General features: G+C 32.9%; 1 protein-coding gene across 3 annotated transcripts; it reads left to right on the forward strand.

Annotated features, from left to right (window-relative positions):
• Nucleotides 1–3,479: 3,479 nt before the first annotated feature.
• Nucleotides 3,480–11,182, forward strand: LOC141676693 (disease resistance protein Roq1-like). 3 transcript variants are annotated; one of them, XM_074482407.1, is made up of 6 exons: nucleotides 3,480–4,193; nucleotides 5,857–6,544; nucleotides 6,683–6,958; nucleotides 7,117–7,494; nucleotides 7,571–9,085; nucleotides 9,212–11,182. In XM_074482407.1, the coding sequence occupies exons 1-6, from the start codon at nucleotides 3,682–3,684 to the stop codon at nucleotides 11,006–11,008; spliced, it is 5,166 nt and encodes a 1,721-aa protein (XP_074338508.1). In that variant the 5' UTR covers nucleotides 3,480–3,681; the 3' UTR covers nucleotides 11,009–11,182. The 3 variants fall into 3 exon arrangements, with proteins under 3 accessions (XP_074338508.1, XP_074338502.1, XP_074338515.1); XM_074482401.1 differs by having other exon boundaries at nucleotides 5,857–6,958; XM_074482414.1 differs by lacking the exon at nucleotides 3,480–4,193 and adding an exon at nucleotides 4,208–5,763 and having other exon boundaries at nucleotides 5,857–6,958.
• The last annotated feature ends 6,490 nt before the right edge of the window (nucleotides 11,183–17,672 follow it).

Consider the following 17,672-nt stretch of genomic DNA (forward strand, 5'->3'; position numbering starts at 1 on the left):
ATACTTCGTTACATAAATAATGAAAGATGATATAATAAGTACACTATATATATTTGGATATCATTGTCATGAATATTTGGATATCATTGTTATTATAACAATGATATCATTGTTATCATTGTTATCATAATAATGATAAAATATATTATATAAACATGTTTATTTTTTGCGGAACTTAAATATTTTCAACGAAGTAATGTTTTCCTAAAATATTCTATGTAAACTAATACATTTTTACGATGATCAAGTTGCTAACACATGTATTATTCGGAATCTCTAATAATACTAGATCCGATTTAAATTAGAAAAAAATCCGGCCCGAAAAAAAGCCCGGTTAGGGCCGTCTCGAGGGCCCAAACGGGCTTTGAAATTTCCGGAAGGCCCGGCCCGGTCCGGTCAATGTCAGTCCGGCCCGGTCAAATTCCGGGGTTTTTAAGGCCCGGTCAAGACCCGGCCCGGTGGGCCTTTTGTGCATATCTAGTTAGAACTCATTATAGCAACATGAAATCCAGAAATACACATAAATGGAGACAAATGCTACAACCTATGCAGCAACTGCATTATTCCCAATAAAAAAACAATAAGACTTGCAAACACGTCAGGAGCTCCATTTCCAAGTAAAAGCAGCGAAACATTAGCAACTATCGGAGATAATTTTTTAAAAAAATTCAAGTATATTTCTTTCACAACAACCATCAAACACCTAGTAATCAACTTTAAAAACGGTGCATTCTCAAACAAATACCATAATTTTAAGTCAGGCTTAAAACAAAACAACGATTACAAACGTTTGAAGTATAAAATTTACACAATTCGTAGATAATCGCCCCTTAAATATTAACTTTTACGACTGATCTTGTATTTATATCTATATATAGGGGCTATTTCAATAAAAACCAGTTTAAAATAAAAACTAAAAACCAAATAATCTTTTTTTAAAACTGATTCGAAATATGACACATATGTTATGCAAATAGATCGTAGATGTGAGAGGGTGACGTGCAGAGTAATTAGATGGGGTAATTTAGGGGATCATTAGATAATAACTGAGATTAGTTTCTAATTTCTATTTTAATTTTAATTTGTATTTAATCATCCTCCTTTATATATAATCATCATGTATATATTAACTTTAACTATGAATTTCGTATCCGGGATAAAAAAAACTTAAATATTATTTATAATTCATGTCTCACCCTCAACCAACTCGTATTCAAAATCGTATTTAAACTCAGCAGGGCAAAAAATTGAAATTCACATATTATACTCAAAATCTTACAACAATAATGCATATTCTACTCTATTCATCATACAACACAAACCAACAAACAAATATTATATATAACTGTATAAATAGTATAGATTATCATTTAAGTTTAATGTATACTCTTTATTAATAAGTAAAATAATATATAAATTGGTGGTAAAAATATCAAAGTACTAAAATACCAAATTTTGATACTTACTAAGTTGACTTTTATTCTCTATATACTTTGTTTTCAGCACAAATCGAATTCTATCCTTTGTCAATTTTATTTTATTTTTATTTAGTTTTCATCCAATCGTCTATTTACTTTTATAAAATAAAAATATTATTTAAATAATTTGTAAATTATACAAAAAATTTATTAAGTTACGTTAAATTAAGTAAATAACTTATATTTATTTTTAATTTTTGTAAAAAATACAAACTACTAAAAAAACTACTAACACGAATTGACTTATATTCTCTGTAAATTTTATTTATTTATAAATTATATTAAAAATTTATTAAGTTATGTTAAATTAAGTAAAATAACATATATTTAATTTTATTTTGAAAAATTACTAATTACAAAGTAAACTATTAACATGAATTGACTTCTATTCTTAGTGAACTTTATTTTGTATTAGTTAGTGTCAATCATAGTGTCAATTTACTTTTAAATTGGATAATATTATTTTAAAAATAATTAAGTAATAGGAAATGACTTTAGTAACATTTATTAACTTTTAAATTGAAAATTATTGATTTAACTCTCGTATTTGTTACTGTCCATTACAACGTTTATTTACTTTAAATTAAAAAAACAAATTTTAACAGTAACCAATTTATGAGCTGTATTTAGATTAAATTAAGTAATATTAAATTAATTTTAATAACATCTATTTACTTTTAATTTGAAAATTAATTTTTATCGATAATTAATTAAAATTAAATAAACTATATTGAGAATGAGAATTATAAGATAATTATCTAATATTATTGTTAATATTAAATTATCTGAAGAACATATATTTGGTTCATAAGATAGAGACACAATTCGTTTTACAAAAATGAAACTAATATGTTAGATTTCTATATCAAAGTAAAATAATGCAAAATTAAAATTATAGTGTAAAATTTCATAACTGATTCGATTCTTTTTAACCACATAACTATTTTTTGCAAGTACCAGTTTAATATTTGATATTAATATACTAATTTTAATTTGTATTTCGCACTGATTATAAATAATTCTCTACAAATATTAATTTGATATTTTTAGTCTTCGGTCCGTATTTCACACAGGTTATCAACTATCTATACTAATAAGCGAAATTATGTATAGTTCCAAATCTTAGTACTCACTAGAAAATTATACAACTATTTTAAAATTTTTATGTAATAAAGTCTCAACTGATAAAAATAACTTCTACTCTCCGTAAATTTTATTTTCCTTCAATTTTTTTTTTGTTGCTGAACATCTAAACATCGGTTTATATTAAAATAATCGTATTCGTAAGTTAACATGTCACATTTATATAAATAAATAATTGGTGCATGCATAACTAAAACTATACAATCAAATTTTAGATTTACACTTAACTTCGATTTTTTTAACTACATATTATCGATTATAATTAGATCTGTATTTTACACGGATTAAAAATTTCAGTTTTATGTAAATAATAATGTGATACTATTATTTTTAATTCGGGTCCGTTTGCGCAGATTACCGACTAGTATTATTTGGAAAGTGCACGGAACATGTTCGATGAAATGTCTGAAAGAGATACTAATAATACAATGATTTTAGTTTTGGGCAAGCATGTCTTGTGCGAACATGGCTTGGCTAACTCGACACGTTCATTGTGAATCACAGCTGACAGTGAAGTCGACACTTTCTTGTAGATCACTACAGTAGTAGAAGCACTTTCTTATCCATGCATAAGCTGGCTAACTCGACGCTTTCAGGAAATGCTTGTAATAACATATACATGTCATGCATCAGTGTATGAGTATATTGATGCGGGATGTGTAGTTTGCAACCATTCGTGTAAAACTGTTAAATGCAGGGAGCGATTTCACTCTCTGCGTAAGATGGTTCATGTGTATATGATGTAAACATGGATGGCGGTTCGGTCTGTACGTTTTTGTAAGTCAATGGTTAATGTGATTTTCGTGTCAACCTTTAGTGAAGGTATAATTAAGACATTTTTTGTTTAATTTATATAATCTTCCCTTTAATGTTGAACTTTTAAAAATGTAAATTATCACGGTTTTATAAATATCAAAACTCTGTACATTCGAAAACATTCTTTAGGAGGAGAGACTTCATTTTTTGAGTTAAAGTTTTCCATCACTCATATCTTATCTACAATCTATGCACTATCCTGTCCTGGTCTCTAAGATACTAAGTCTCTTCAAATCCTCCGTTCATGGCAGCTTCAACAAGCACTAATCAATATGGTTTATCTTCCAGTTCTTCTAATCGACATTGGAATGTTTTCTTGAGTTTCAGAGGCAAAGACACGCGCAAAACTTTCACAAGTCACTTGTTCACCGCTTTGGAACAGGCTGGAATCAAAACTTTTATGGATGATTATGGACTACCAAGAGGCGAAGAAATTTCACAACAGCTACTAAAGGCAATCCAGGGTTCAGAGATTTCTCTTATTATTTTCTCAGCCAACTACGCCTCGTCGCCTTGGTGCCTTAACGAGCTCGTGGAGATCCTGGAATGTAAAAAAAGGACTGGACAGATAGTTTATCCTGTATTTCATAATGTTAGTCCATCAGTTCTACGGCACAAAACTGGGAGTTTTGCAGCAGCTTTTCAGAAGCACGAGGAGAAATATGCTTCGAACCTGGACAAGGTGGATAAATGGAAAGCTGCTCTAACTGAAGCAGCAAATTTGTTGGGTTATGACCTCCAAAATGATGCAGATGGGTAAGCAACTTCCGTTTCTCTCTTTACTTTGTTGATTAATACATTTTGTCGTATTAAAGTTTGTGAGTAAAGTTCTATAGAAACCACGGTTTAGTTATAGACCTTGGAGACCTTTTATTTTCTATGCTCGATAATTAGAATGTGTGCATAACATACTTTACAGAATAAAGACCATTATCAAATTGGATATCTTGTAGATCATATATGTTATGTTGCAGAACATTGCTATACATATTACTCCTTAAAGCATCTTTTGAACGTATTTTACTTGTTGAATATATATGATCTCTATTTAAATAATAGGCTTCATAGAACTTTTCCTCTTAAGTAATTATAGCGCTGTAAGTTTAATTCTACTCCTATTCTTATAGGGATCAATAATTTGATCCAGTATTTCAATCAATAAATCATAATGTTAAGGATATAGGATCGAATAAGTCTTTTTTTAAGATTTTATAAGAGCTAGCTGAACATAGAATAACTTTAATGGTACGTCGAATATCCCTGTAGCCTCAAAGTTTTCGGATAGCTGGTCCTTTGCCAGTGTTTTGTATAAATCTTAGACTGGAGTAATACAATAAGTGTTAGGATTATAATCCGACTAGAATGATTAATTAACACACAAGAACAATTAACAAGAATTTAACGTGGTTTGGTCGATGTGACCTACATCCACAAGGCATAGAGAACTTTTACTATATCGATAAAAGAGTGCCAGAGAGACATGTTACAAAAGGGGAGCACAATAAATAAAATAAAATAAAACTAATTTTCTTTATTGGTTGGCCACCCAATAAATAAAATACCCAATAAATAGAAATCAAGACAAACAATATTACAAATCTCCACCTTGACTTGATTTCCATCAAGCAACCAAAAATAGACACTTTCACAACACATCTCTAAGCTTACGCGAGCAAACTCGATGTAAGAAACAAGAGACATGAAAGAAAGATGTTAATTCATAACCAAGAACACGATATAGCAAAACAAACACCAGACAACCTCCTCGCCCATCAAAAGCCCCTGAAGGGGCGACTTCCAACTATCAAGAAACACCAATCAAATTCAAGCAATGCTTGAATTTATTACCTGGAACTGGTTTAGTCAACATATCTGCGGGATTATCATGAGTGGTGACCTTTTTCACCAAAATATTCCTCTCAGAGACAGCCTTGCGAATAAAATGATATTTAACATCTATGTGCTTTGTCCTCTCATGATACGCCTGGTTTTTAATCAAGTGTAGAGCACTTTGATTGTCACAAAACACAACAGATTTAGATTCCTGCTGAACCCCAAGCTCAGTCACAAGATTTCTCAACCAAATAGCTTCCTTCACTGCTTCTGATGCTGCCATGTACTCTGCCTCTGTAGTAGACAAAGCCACTGTCGACTGTAAAATCGACCTCTACGAAATAGCTGAACCAGAAAATCTAAAAAGTTAGCCTGTCAGAGATCTCCTTTTATCGAGATCACCTGCATAGTCAGAATCCACAACTCCAACAACAGAAGTCCCAGATGGTATAGCACCATCAAAAACTAAACCCATACCAGTAGTACCTTTAAGGTACCGAAGAATCCACTTCACAGATCTTGAAACTTAATATTTATAATCCGTAAGCTCATCGTCCTGATTAATTATTGTAATATCTTTTGGCAGGTATGAAATTAGACTTATCCAGATAATCGTAAATAAAGTCTTACTTGAAGTAAATCGGGTGGGCTTGAATGTGGCAAAGGAACCAGTTGGAATAGAATCTCGTGTGGCAGAATTAACACAACTGATGAGGACCGGCAGTCACGATATCCGAAAGATTGGAATATACGGTATGGGTGGAATTGGGAAAACGACCATTGCCAAAGCTCTTTATAATAAAAATTTCCGTCACTTTGAAGGTAGTTGCTTTCTTGCAAATGTTAGAGAAACTTCTGAAAGACATGACGGTATACCTCACTTACAAGAGCAGCTTCTTTCCGAAATTCTAATAGTAGATAAAATCAGGGTTGAAAATGAAGATAGAGGGATCAGCTTGTTGATGGAAAGATTACTTTCTAAGAAAGTTCTTATTGTGCTGGATGATTTAAACGATAGAAGGCAATTTGATTACTTAGCAGGACAATGGAACCAATTTTCTGTAGGTAGCAGAATCATCGTAACAACACGGGATGCAGGTATACTTGAACAAATTGAAGTAGATGAGAGGTATAATGTTGAGGAACTAGACGGAGACGAGTCCTTGGAACTTTTCAGTCGACATGCTTTCAGGAAATCAATTCCATCCAAAGATTACTTGGAACTTTCGGAGGTTATAGTACGCCAAGCTGGAGGGCTTCCGTTAGCACTTGAGGTATTAGGTTCTTATTTGTTTAAAAAATCCATCACAGAATGGAGAAGTTCCCTACGCCAATTGCGGCAAATTCCTCAAAAGGAGATTCAGAAGAAACTTCTAATAAGCTACCATGCGCTTGGTGATGGTAATTTGCAGGATGTCTTCCTTGATATTGCATGTTGTTTTATTGGCAATGATAAAGACACGACAATTAGTATATTAAACTCATGTGGCTTCGATTCAGAAAATGACATTGATATTTTGAGCAAAAGATGTTTACTGTCAGTGAATGACAAAAATGAATTGAGGATGCACGATCTACTACAAGAGATGGGAAGAGATATTGCTCGTAATAATTACCCTAATGAACCGTGGAAACACAGTCGATTGTGGTCATCTGAAGATATCTGCAATGTGTTGCACAAAAGCCAGGTAACTCCTTAATATGCTTGGTGTATAGTGGTTTTAAATATGTGATTCTCACTAGTTTAGAGTAATCTGAGGTAATTTAACATGTGTTCACAATCTCTTGTTGTAATGTGTTTCGTGTTATATAGTTTTTACATATCTTTTCATGGAACTTATCTCAGGAGAAGAAATGCATCGAGTGTATCATCCCCTATGGAGGGGTAATAGAGGAAGCACATCTTCAGACGGTCAAATCTACATGGGTACTTGTTGGTTCCAATCCTTTTAGGTTGGTCTTGGACTTCCTCCTTCAGCCTTCTGGGATGGGTCTGGGTCTTGGATTTCAAACCAACGCATTTAGAGATATGAATACATTAAGGTTGCTTAGCATTAACAAAATGCATCTCAGTGGAAGTTTTGAAGGTATATTTGAAGAGTTAAGGTGGCTTTCTTGGCACAACTGTCCTTTGCAGTGTTTACCAACTGATTTCTGTCCAAAAAACTTAGTTTTCCTTGACTTACAGAGGAGCAACTTTGAGAAATTGTGGATTGGTCCCCGGGTAAGTCAAAACAAAGATTAATTTCTTTCCTTACAAAATAAAAAACTGATCTGACGATTTTCTTATTTTAATGTAGTCTATGAAACAATTAAAGATTCTAAATATTAGTGGCTCTACATCATTGTCGACAACCCCCAACTTCAGCAATGTCCCATGCATTGAGGATCTAAATCTAAGTGGCTGTGAAAGTCTGGTAGAGGTTGACCAATCTATCAGATACTTGGATAGGCTTCTTAAACTGAATTTGCAGGGCTGCAAGAAGCTAAAATTTCTGCCTAGTGGCATCTGTGACTTGAAAGCATTGGAACACCTAGATCTTGATTGTTGCTCGATCCTCGAAGAGTTACCTCACAGATTGGGGAACATGGAATCCTTGAGCATGCTTCGGGTTGGAAAGACTTTAATTGCGACAGTACCAATATCCATCGGATGTCTAAGTAAACTTGTTGTGTTGAAATTAAATAAATGCAAGAATCTCAAGTTTCTTCCAAGCACGATTTGCAACCTGAGAAAATTGGAACATCTAATCCTCTATGGATGTTCATATTTGGAAGAACTGCCTTGCGAATTGGGGGAAATGAAATCCTTGAGTCTTCTTTCCATAGAATTCACAGCAATCACAAGCTTACCAGAATCCATAGGACATTTATGTGAGTTCAGTGAACTGTTTTTACACAGCTGCAAGAAGCTCAGATCTCTTCCAAGCAGCATTTGCAACTTAACAGCAATAAAATGTCTAGATCTTAATCATTGCTCAAATTTGAAAGAACTGCCTGCCAATATTGGGAACATTAAATCCCTGAGGATGCTTCGGGCAGAAGGCACTGCAATTAAGGTGTTACCAGAATCCATTGAACATCTAAGTGAACTTGTTGAGCTTGTATTAGTTAACTGCAAGAGTCTTAGATATCTTCCGAGCAGCATCTGCAATCTCAGATCACTTGAACGTCTTGATCTTAGTGATTGTTCAAGTCTAGAAGAATTGCCAGAGGATATTGGAAACATTAAAAGCTTAAGGGAAATTCGGGCATGCACCACCAAATTAAGTGAAATTCCGAATTCTATTGGATATCTTAAGAACCTTGAAATCCTGGTTCTACCATCCCAAGCGGTAAAAGTTGTTCTGGATTTGTCTTCTACTTCAGGAAATACTGGATTTATCCCAGCTTCAGTTTGGTGCTTGTGTTCTTTGAAGAACTTAAATCTTAGCAACTGCTATCTGGTTGATCTTCCAGATTCTGTCAGTTGTTTATCATCATTGCAGCATCTAAACTTGTCCGGAAACTATTTTTCCACACTAACACCCAGCCTGTGTCAGTTGACGAATCTTGAATCTCTGACAGTGACAGAGTGCAAGAATCTTTCGGTAATAAATGAACTGCCTCCTAAGTTGAGCGATTTGTATGCAAGTGACTGTACATCGCTTGAAACATTGAATGTATCAAAACTGAATCAGTTGAGGTGCTTGTATCTTTCCTGTTGCAGTAGCTTGATTAAGATATATGGTTTGGAGAAACTCAAATCTATAACACGGATTGACATGGCAGGATGTGAAAATTTATCAATTACTCTTGAAGAAAGTTTGTTTCAGGTTAGTTCTACCTATTTGATCTGTCTTTATCTATTTTTTTTGTGTGCGAAAACCACAGAATTTTAATCCTTCCTTTAACCTTGCTGTATTTTCCCAATTTCAATTACGTTCTTGTAAATGTGACAGGCTCTTTCCGCAAATGAGGAGAAAATTGACATGTGTCTTCCAATGAGAGATATTCCCAGTTGGTTTACGCATCAACGATCAAATAGTTCCAAAATCTCATTAAATGTGCCACAAACCGTGCCTCACCGTTTTTTAGGGATGATCCTTTGGTTTAATATCGGTCAAAAGCCAATTAATGAAAACCCAATCTCAGATTTGTCTGATATTTGGGCATCCGTTCGTGTAGAACGCATGACTCATACTGGAGGTTGGTTTTGTGAGCTATCAGCTTTGGAACCCGTACCTCAATCGTGGGTAACCTTCATACCCCATGCACAATTTCCTCTGAAAGCTGGGGAGGAAATGGAGGTTCATGTTAAAGATGAACTAACTTTTAAGAGTTTTGGAGGACATCTGATGTATGAAGGCCCCGTCGAGGAGGGCGAGCAAGACGACTGCCCTGCGGAACAGCCTCACAACACACGGCCCAACTACTCAATGATTTTTAAGCGTTGGTCATACATTTTAAAAGGAGCCCTGAATTTGTTTGTTGCAGTCTTGGTACTTATGATATGTATCTATGTTGGTTTGCATGTCTCCAAGGTACTAACAAGAAGCCGGGATGTCAAGGAGGAACCAAAGATTTTCAATTTGGCAGAAAGGGGCAGTGTTAGTTTTACAAGAAGTGGGACTGTAGAACAGTTGAATGAAGACTTGGACAATGTCTTATGGAAGGACCCGGGGCAAGAGCAAGGCCTGGAACAGACTTGCAACACTCGGCGGCGCAGCATAAAAAGGTTGCGCAGCATAAAAATAAACGTTCAATTTCTGAATTTAGTACAGTTGAATAAAGTCTTTGATGAATGGTACGGTACTGGAGGACAGAAGGACGAGATTCATGAAAAGTTAAATGAATTCTTAAATGAAGTCCAACAGCGTATTAGAGTATTGCAGGACAACAACCTTGAACTGTCTTACGCCGAACTGTATCAAGCCCATTTCCCTGTCCCCAAAGTGCCTGACGGCCATTACGCTGTCCCCTCACTGTTTTACGTTCTTTCCCCCTCACTGTTTTACTTTCTTTCCGTTATCCACTTTGAGTCTCGCGCCCTTCTCCACCAACTGACTCAGGCCCGTTGCTTGAGAACACCACGGCAGGAGTTGTATGAAGACTTACATTCCCAGGAACAACATTCCCGGGAACATTTCACGGAACAACATTTCCCGGAACATTTCACGGGAAATGTGGTACTGTTGAATAAAGTCTTGAATGAAGTCTTACATAAATGTTACAGTAAATGTTACAGTACCGAAGGACAGCAGGACGAGATTCTTGCAGACCAGAACCACCCGTTCCTTCTCCAAGGGGACCGTCAAAAGACCATTATGTTTTCGAATGATGAAAAGTTGAATGAAGAAAGACTCTTGAATGATGTCTTACATGACCCGGGACAGACCCACAACAATTGGCCGAGCAGCAACAAAATATACGTTCAATTTGTAAATGTGGTACAGATGAATAAGTTGAATAAAGTCTTGAATAAAGTCTTACATAAATGGTACCGCAGGAGGAGATTCTTGCAGGACAAGAACCACCCGTTCCTTCTCCAAGGGGACCACCATATAGCCATTTTGTTTCCGAATGATGAAAAGTTGAAAAAAGTCTTGAATGAAGTCATACAAAAATGGCACAGCCTTGCAGGCCCCGAACAGCCTCCCAACCTTTACGGGAGACCATCATGGCAGCAGGACTTATGTGTTACGCATATAGCATATTTAGGGGTGGACCTAGACTCAGAATACATCCCCCACAACTAGTAAGTGGTCTTATTAACTTATAAACCCGTAACAACTTATAGACGAGTGTTTGTCTACTCAACTTATAAGTTGAATTTACAACTTATAAGCTGATATACTCAACTTATAAGTTGAATTTACAACTTATAAGCTGATAAGTTGAATGTTAGCAATGACATATTTTTTCTCAACTTATTTTGATTTTTTGTTTTGTTTATTAACTTTAGTTTTTAAAAATATTTTTTTAAATGTTAACCTAACTTAAAATTCAAGAATGAAGATAATTATATTTAAAAATTATTTATTTTAATTTATTTGAGTAAAACAATTCTGACTTATAAGTAAAATTATCTTAACACTTATATAACTTATAAATATTCATCTACTTATCACTTTTAAGTCATTTATTCGATTTAAGTTATAAGTTATTTATTTTAAGATTTCCCAAATGGGCACCTAGACTTCCCCACCACTACCCCTACCCCTCTAGTTAATAACTTTTATTAATAAGCGAAACTCCTTTTTAGTACTATTAATTTTGGTTTTACCAATTTTTGGTACACTGACTTTTGTTTTTACTTATTCATTTATGTATATCTTATAATTTTATTTTTATATGTTTTTTAATTCTACTAAATTTTTAATTACACCATTTATTCATGTTATACTTCAACGTGTATTATGATTCCATTAAATTTTATTTTATTTTTTTTATCTTACACTTCTACATGTCGTATGATTCTATTAAATTTAGTTTTATTTTTATTTATTTATGCTTCTACCCGTTAAGTTTGGTTTTATTTTTCTTTCACTCTTGGCTTTAAACGAATGTGGGGAATACGTGTACCGAATATACATCACGAAGATGTATGTTTTGGATATATCTAGGCATAAATATACCGAACATACATGTTTTTAACTTTTTTTTAATATATGATATGTACATTGAACATTCGTATTTAGCAAACTTAAAACTTTAATTGCAGTGATCACGTATAAGAAACATGTGTATAGTTCAAACAAAATATTATTACGCATTAGTTAGATGGTTTTTTAATCATTATTCCACGCTAATATGTATTTTCGGGCATCCGGATTTAAAAGTGCGATAATCCGTGTATTTTCTCATTATACATCACCATAATTATCTCAATATTTTATTTATTACAATATAGTTGGTTATTACAAAAATACAATTACAATATAATTCTAATAAATATATCAATTTATTAACAAACAATTTACAACTGTACAAAATATATGAATCCAAAGGTGAAATAAAGGTGAGAATAAATCGGAAATTAAATTTATTGCTAATTCATTTTTTTATTTACAATTAATTTAAGAAAAGTAAAAAAGTTGTTCAGTTGGTCAAAGAGGAGATAACTATCCTCTTGGTCACAGGTTCGAATCCCACGGGAGGAGAATTTATGATTATTCCTCCTTAGTGAGAGTCTGTCTCTTAAATACGATTTACCTTGTTTTACGTGATTTGCAGGCTATTGCGTGAGCCTGTAGGGTTTACCCAGTGCGCACCCGAAGGGTAGCGGCTGCGGGTTAACTACGATAAAAAAAAACATTATTTGTATTAGAATTATAATGAAAAAGATTATAATAATATCAGCGATTTTATTATTTCATTAAAAAATACTATAGAGTTATATAGAGTCATATCAGAAATAAGATTATCGAGCTGAAATAAAAATATGAATAATTACAATAAGATTTCAACAATTTAGTTATATTTTATTAAAAAATAATAATATAAAGTTGTATTAGAAATAGAATGATTGAAGTGAAATCAAAATATGGGTCAAACAAAAATCAGGTGATATCAAATTTGGGACCATTTAATAAAGGGGTTTCGCTTATTAATAATGTTAGGATTTTTTTTATCGTAGATAACCCGCAGCCGCTACTGTTTGGGTGCGCACTGGGTAAACCCTACGGGCTCACGCAATAGCCTGCAAATCACGTGAACCAAGGTAAACCGCATTTAAGCGACATGCTCTGACTCAGGAGGCATAATCATAAATTCTCCTCCCGTGGTATTCGAACTTGTGACCAAGAGGATAATTTTTCCTCTCTTTAACCAAATAAAAAAATTATAATCATTACACGATTTCAAATATTTTATTATTTCATTAAAATATAATATTGAATCATATGGGAAATAGGATTACTGAGTTGAAATCAATATAAGAATTGCAATTAAAAAACGGGTAAAATAATACGAATAATATTATAAGTCAAATAGAAGTAAAAGAATAATATAAATTATACATTCAGAGTTATAATAAAATTCAAAAGGGGTGAAACCAAAAGTTGAGGAAACCGAAAAGAATTGAAACCAAAGTACCACTTATAAGAGTGTTTCACTTAAGAATAAAGGTTATTAATTATAATAAATAATAAGATTATAACTATAATACAATTTTAAAGTTTTTATTATTTCATTAAAATATAATTATTAAGTTATATGAGAAATAGGATTACTGAGTTGAAATCAATATAAGAATTGTAATTAAAAAACGGATAAAATAATAAATATAATATTATAGGTCATTTAGAAATTAAAGAAGAATACTCAGGTGATAATTAGAAATCAAGAAGTATAATTAAAGTAGAATTCTACTAATTATACTAAATCAAAACGCCTAAAAATAATATGTTTTGAAATAGGAGTCTGTTAAATTATGTATATTTATAAATGAAATTAAGATGGTATGAGTATTGCTTAGAAATCAAGAAGTATAATAAAAAAAATATAATTCTAATAATTATATTAAAAAACGTATATGATTCGAAAAGGCTAAAAATATATATTTACTTTTGTTATAGTACATCTAATATATTGAATTAGCAATACAGAAGGAAATTGGGAATACAAAGGTTAAAGCCAAAAGTGTGAAACCAAACTTAATATAATCACAAAAATTATAAAAGTATAATATAGCAAAAATAAAACCAAATTTAATAGAATCATAATACATGTAGAAGTATATAATATAACCAAAAGTTTTAGTAGAATTAAAAGACATGCAAAAATAGAATGAATCTAGAAATTACAATATAGCCAGCAAAGGTTGGCTCAGTTGGTTAAAGATGGGATAACCATCCTTTTGGTAAGTTCGAATCTCACGGGAGGAAAATTTATGATTATGCCTCATGAACCAGAGCATGTCGCTTAAGTGCGATTTATCTTGGTTCACATCATTTGGAGGATATTGCGTGAGTTCGTGGGGTTTAATTTCAATTTTTTTAATTTGAGATTAAAAAATTTCAGATTAAAATATTTCAATTTAAACACATGACCAATTTACTTGGTCATGTTTTATATTTTTCAAAATGTATTTAGTTGGGACAATTTATGAACCTATTTATTTTAAAACATAATTAAAAATAAGATTTAAACCTATAAAAATCATAAATAAGCATGACTTAATCACAAGAATTGTAGAAGTATAATATAACAAAAATAAAACCAAATTTAATAGAATCATAAAATATGTAAAAGTATATAATATAACTAAAAGTTTTACTAGAATTAAAAGACATGCAAAAGTAGAATTATAAGAGATATACATGAAGTGAAACCAAAAATTGGTGGTACCAAAATTAATACTTGTGTACAACTTAAAAAGTGGTTTACGTGTTTGGTTTAATCAATTTTTGGTTTCACCCTTTTTGAATTTCATTATTGCTATTAATGTATAATTTTTATTCTTCTTTTACTTTTATATGATCATAATATTGTATGTATTATTTTACCCATTTTTTTAATTGCAATTCTTATATTGATTTTAACTCAGTAATACTATTTCGCATATGACTCAATAGTATATTTTAATAAAATAATAAAAGTTTTGAAATTGCATAATAATTATAATCTTTTTATTATAATCATAATACAAATATTGTACTCAATAGTTTGTTTTGGATTTTCTGAGTAAAACTTAGAAATTTTGATAGAACACTTATACTATTATGATTTTTTAAAATTATTTAAAAAAATTAACTTGACCCGTGCTTAACTAGTATAATCTAAATTTTGATTCCAACTTCGCATATTTTTAATGAGTAACCTTCTGTGGGACTTCCTCTTACCAGATTTTTTTAAATGGATTTCCAGTTCTTTTCCTGGTTTCCATTGTATTCCGTCCTATCCTAAAAATATTGTATTAGTCCTATAAACCAGTAAACAAATATATTAGCTCTATACTAGGCTATTATATAAGGTTTGGACAAAAATAGTTTTTCTTCTCTGGATGACTCAGAGTATTGTCTTGCCTGTATGGCAAGTTTATGAGTAACTTTTGGTCTTTCATCATTTAAAATATCTTGTCTTTTACCATAACCAAACAGAATCATCATGGAGCCTAATTAACCAAATCTGGAAAAACTGTATGAACAATTAACAATTGAGGATGAAGAGGAGTGTGGTATAATTGTGGGGAATGCAGAGGGGCGGGAAAAGGAAAAGAAGGAGAACTTTATTCTTGTGGGATGATTCCTAACTGATAAGAATATCAACTTCCAGGCGATGCAGAATGTACTAGCCTCGTTGTGGAGACCTAAGGAGGGGATGGAGGTTCATGACATAGGAGGGTATAGATACTCTTTTATCTTCTACCATATTTTGGATCTACGTAAGGTTATTGAGGGAGGAATAGGGCTGAGCATAAATTAGCCAAACCGACCGAAATCGCCCAATCCAAAGCGACCAAACCGAATTTTACGGTTTACTAACGATTTGGTTCGGTTACGGATTGACATTTTAAAACCCGAATTTTTTTGGTTTGGTTTCGGATTTTACCTCCAAACCGACCGATATAACCGAACCGAATCGAATATTTAAATTAAAACATTAATATACATATATTCGTAGAGTGCAATTAATAATAAAATTATAATGTACAACATATGTGTAAACTAAAACATATAAAAGAACTAATCATAATATAGCTTATTCTAAGATATAAATATTTATGTATTTGTTATGTTTTCACTATTTTTATTTTTATTCAATAAAAGAATAAGAATTGGTCGCATCTTTTTCATCTTCTTGCCTTCTTTATTTTTCAAAATCATTATTTTTATATATTATTTTTGAATGTGATTATAATAGAAAATATAATTCTATAATATGATACAAAATTTCGATTCTTATTTACAAATTCAAGTTTAATTTAATTTTTAACTTTGTTTTACAAGGAAAACGGTTTAAACCGAAACCAAACCAAACCGAACCGTTTTAAACGGATTGGTTTGGTTTGGTTTTTTCACATAACGGTTTGGTTTCGGATTGGATTTTAGGGAAACCGCTAATTTCGGTTTGGTTCGGTTTGGACCCTCCAAACCGCCCAAACCGACCGATGCTCACCCCTAGGGAGGACCGTGGTCGTTCGAACAGAACGTGCTGATATATCATCAACTACAAGAAGAAGATCCATGTCAAGTAGCCCCGAATGAAATGGACATTTGGATACAAATTCATGACATCCCTAAAGGATTTATATCGGAAAATATCTTGTCAAGCATTGGAAATTTTGTGGGAAAATATGTAAAGTCTGATCCTACAAGTTTTGATGGCACATGGAAACATTATATAAAAATTCATGTGAGTTTGGATATGCAGAAGCCATTCAAGAGGCGTATGAAAATTAAATGTGAAGGAGGAATATGGAGTTAGGTAAATTTTAAATATGAAAGACTGGGAACCTTTTGTTTTGTGTGTGGGATTGTAGGGCATACGGAGAGGGAATGTAATGTCCTTTATGCACATCCCGATAAAGAAGTGGAACGAGCATATGACACTTGGTTAAGGGCTCAAAATCGAGGTGGCAAACAAGGTGTAGGCGCGAGGTGGTTAAGAAATATGGATGGAGCAAGAAACTGGTCGGAAGTTGGCGGAGGAACAAGGAGTCACGGGGGTGGAGGTGGAAGTACGATAGTTGGGGCGAGATTCATGGAGGTACAAGGGGTGGTTAGAGAAAATACAGGAGATAATTTTGCAGTTGTTGTTATACCAAGAAATCAGGGGGGACCTGATAAGGAAGGAAATATTTTGAATTTAAATGAACATTATGAGACCATTAATACAATATTAGAAACAAAAAGAAAGAGGGTGGACTCGAATGGCATTTAACTGGACTCTGGGCCAATATTAATGCAAACAGATGGGCCAAAGGATGAGGAAGCAAATAAAATAATGGAATTAACTGATCCAAAAAACTTGCATGGGGCAGGTCCTGGACTCTAGGCCCGCCGATGATTATGAGTTGCTTAGCCTGGAACTGTCGTGGTATGGCCAAACCACGAGCATTTCGATTTCTTAAAGAAATAACCAAATAGCTTAGGCCATACATAATTTTCATGTCAGAGATACTAGTTAAGAAAAATAGAATTGAAGCACTATGCAATGAGATGCATTTTGCGGGGTGTTTTGTAGTAGATGCTCTCGGTCATGGTGGGGGGTTGGCACTTACATGGAAAAATGCAGGAGGAACAGAGATTAAGGGAAGCTGCAATCATTATATAGACTATGAAGTAGAGTGTGATCAAGTAAGAAGGTGGCGATACACAGGTTTTTATGGTTGTCCAGAACGTCAAAGAAGGTAAGAATCGTGGGATTTATTGCGAAAGCTAACTAGTGAGTCTACGTTACCGTGATGCATACTGGGTG

This window comes from Apium graveolens, chromosome 1, assembly GCF_009905375.1.
Source record: "Apium graveolens cultivar Ventura chromosome 1, ASM990537v1, whole genome shotgun sequence".
Classification (NCBI taxonomy): Eukaryota; Viridiplantae; Streptophyta; class Magnoliopsida; order Apiales; family Apiaceae; genus Apium; species Apium graveolens.

Coding starts and splice junctions, on each gene's coding strand:
- LOC141676693 (XM_074482401.1), top strand. CDS start 3,682: ATGGCAGCTTCAACAAGCACTAATCAATATGGTTTATCTTCCAGTTCT. Junction 4,194..5,856: donor CTCCAAAATGATGCAGATGG/GTAAGCAACTTC, acceptor ATCTTTTGGCAG/GTATGAAATTAGACTTATCC. Junction 7,495..7,570: donor AATTGTGGATTGGTCCCCGG/GTAAGTCAAAAC, acceptor ATTTTAATGTAG/TCTATGAAACAATTAAAGAT.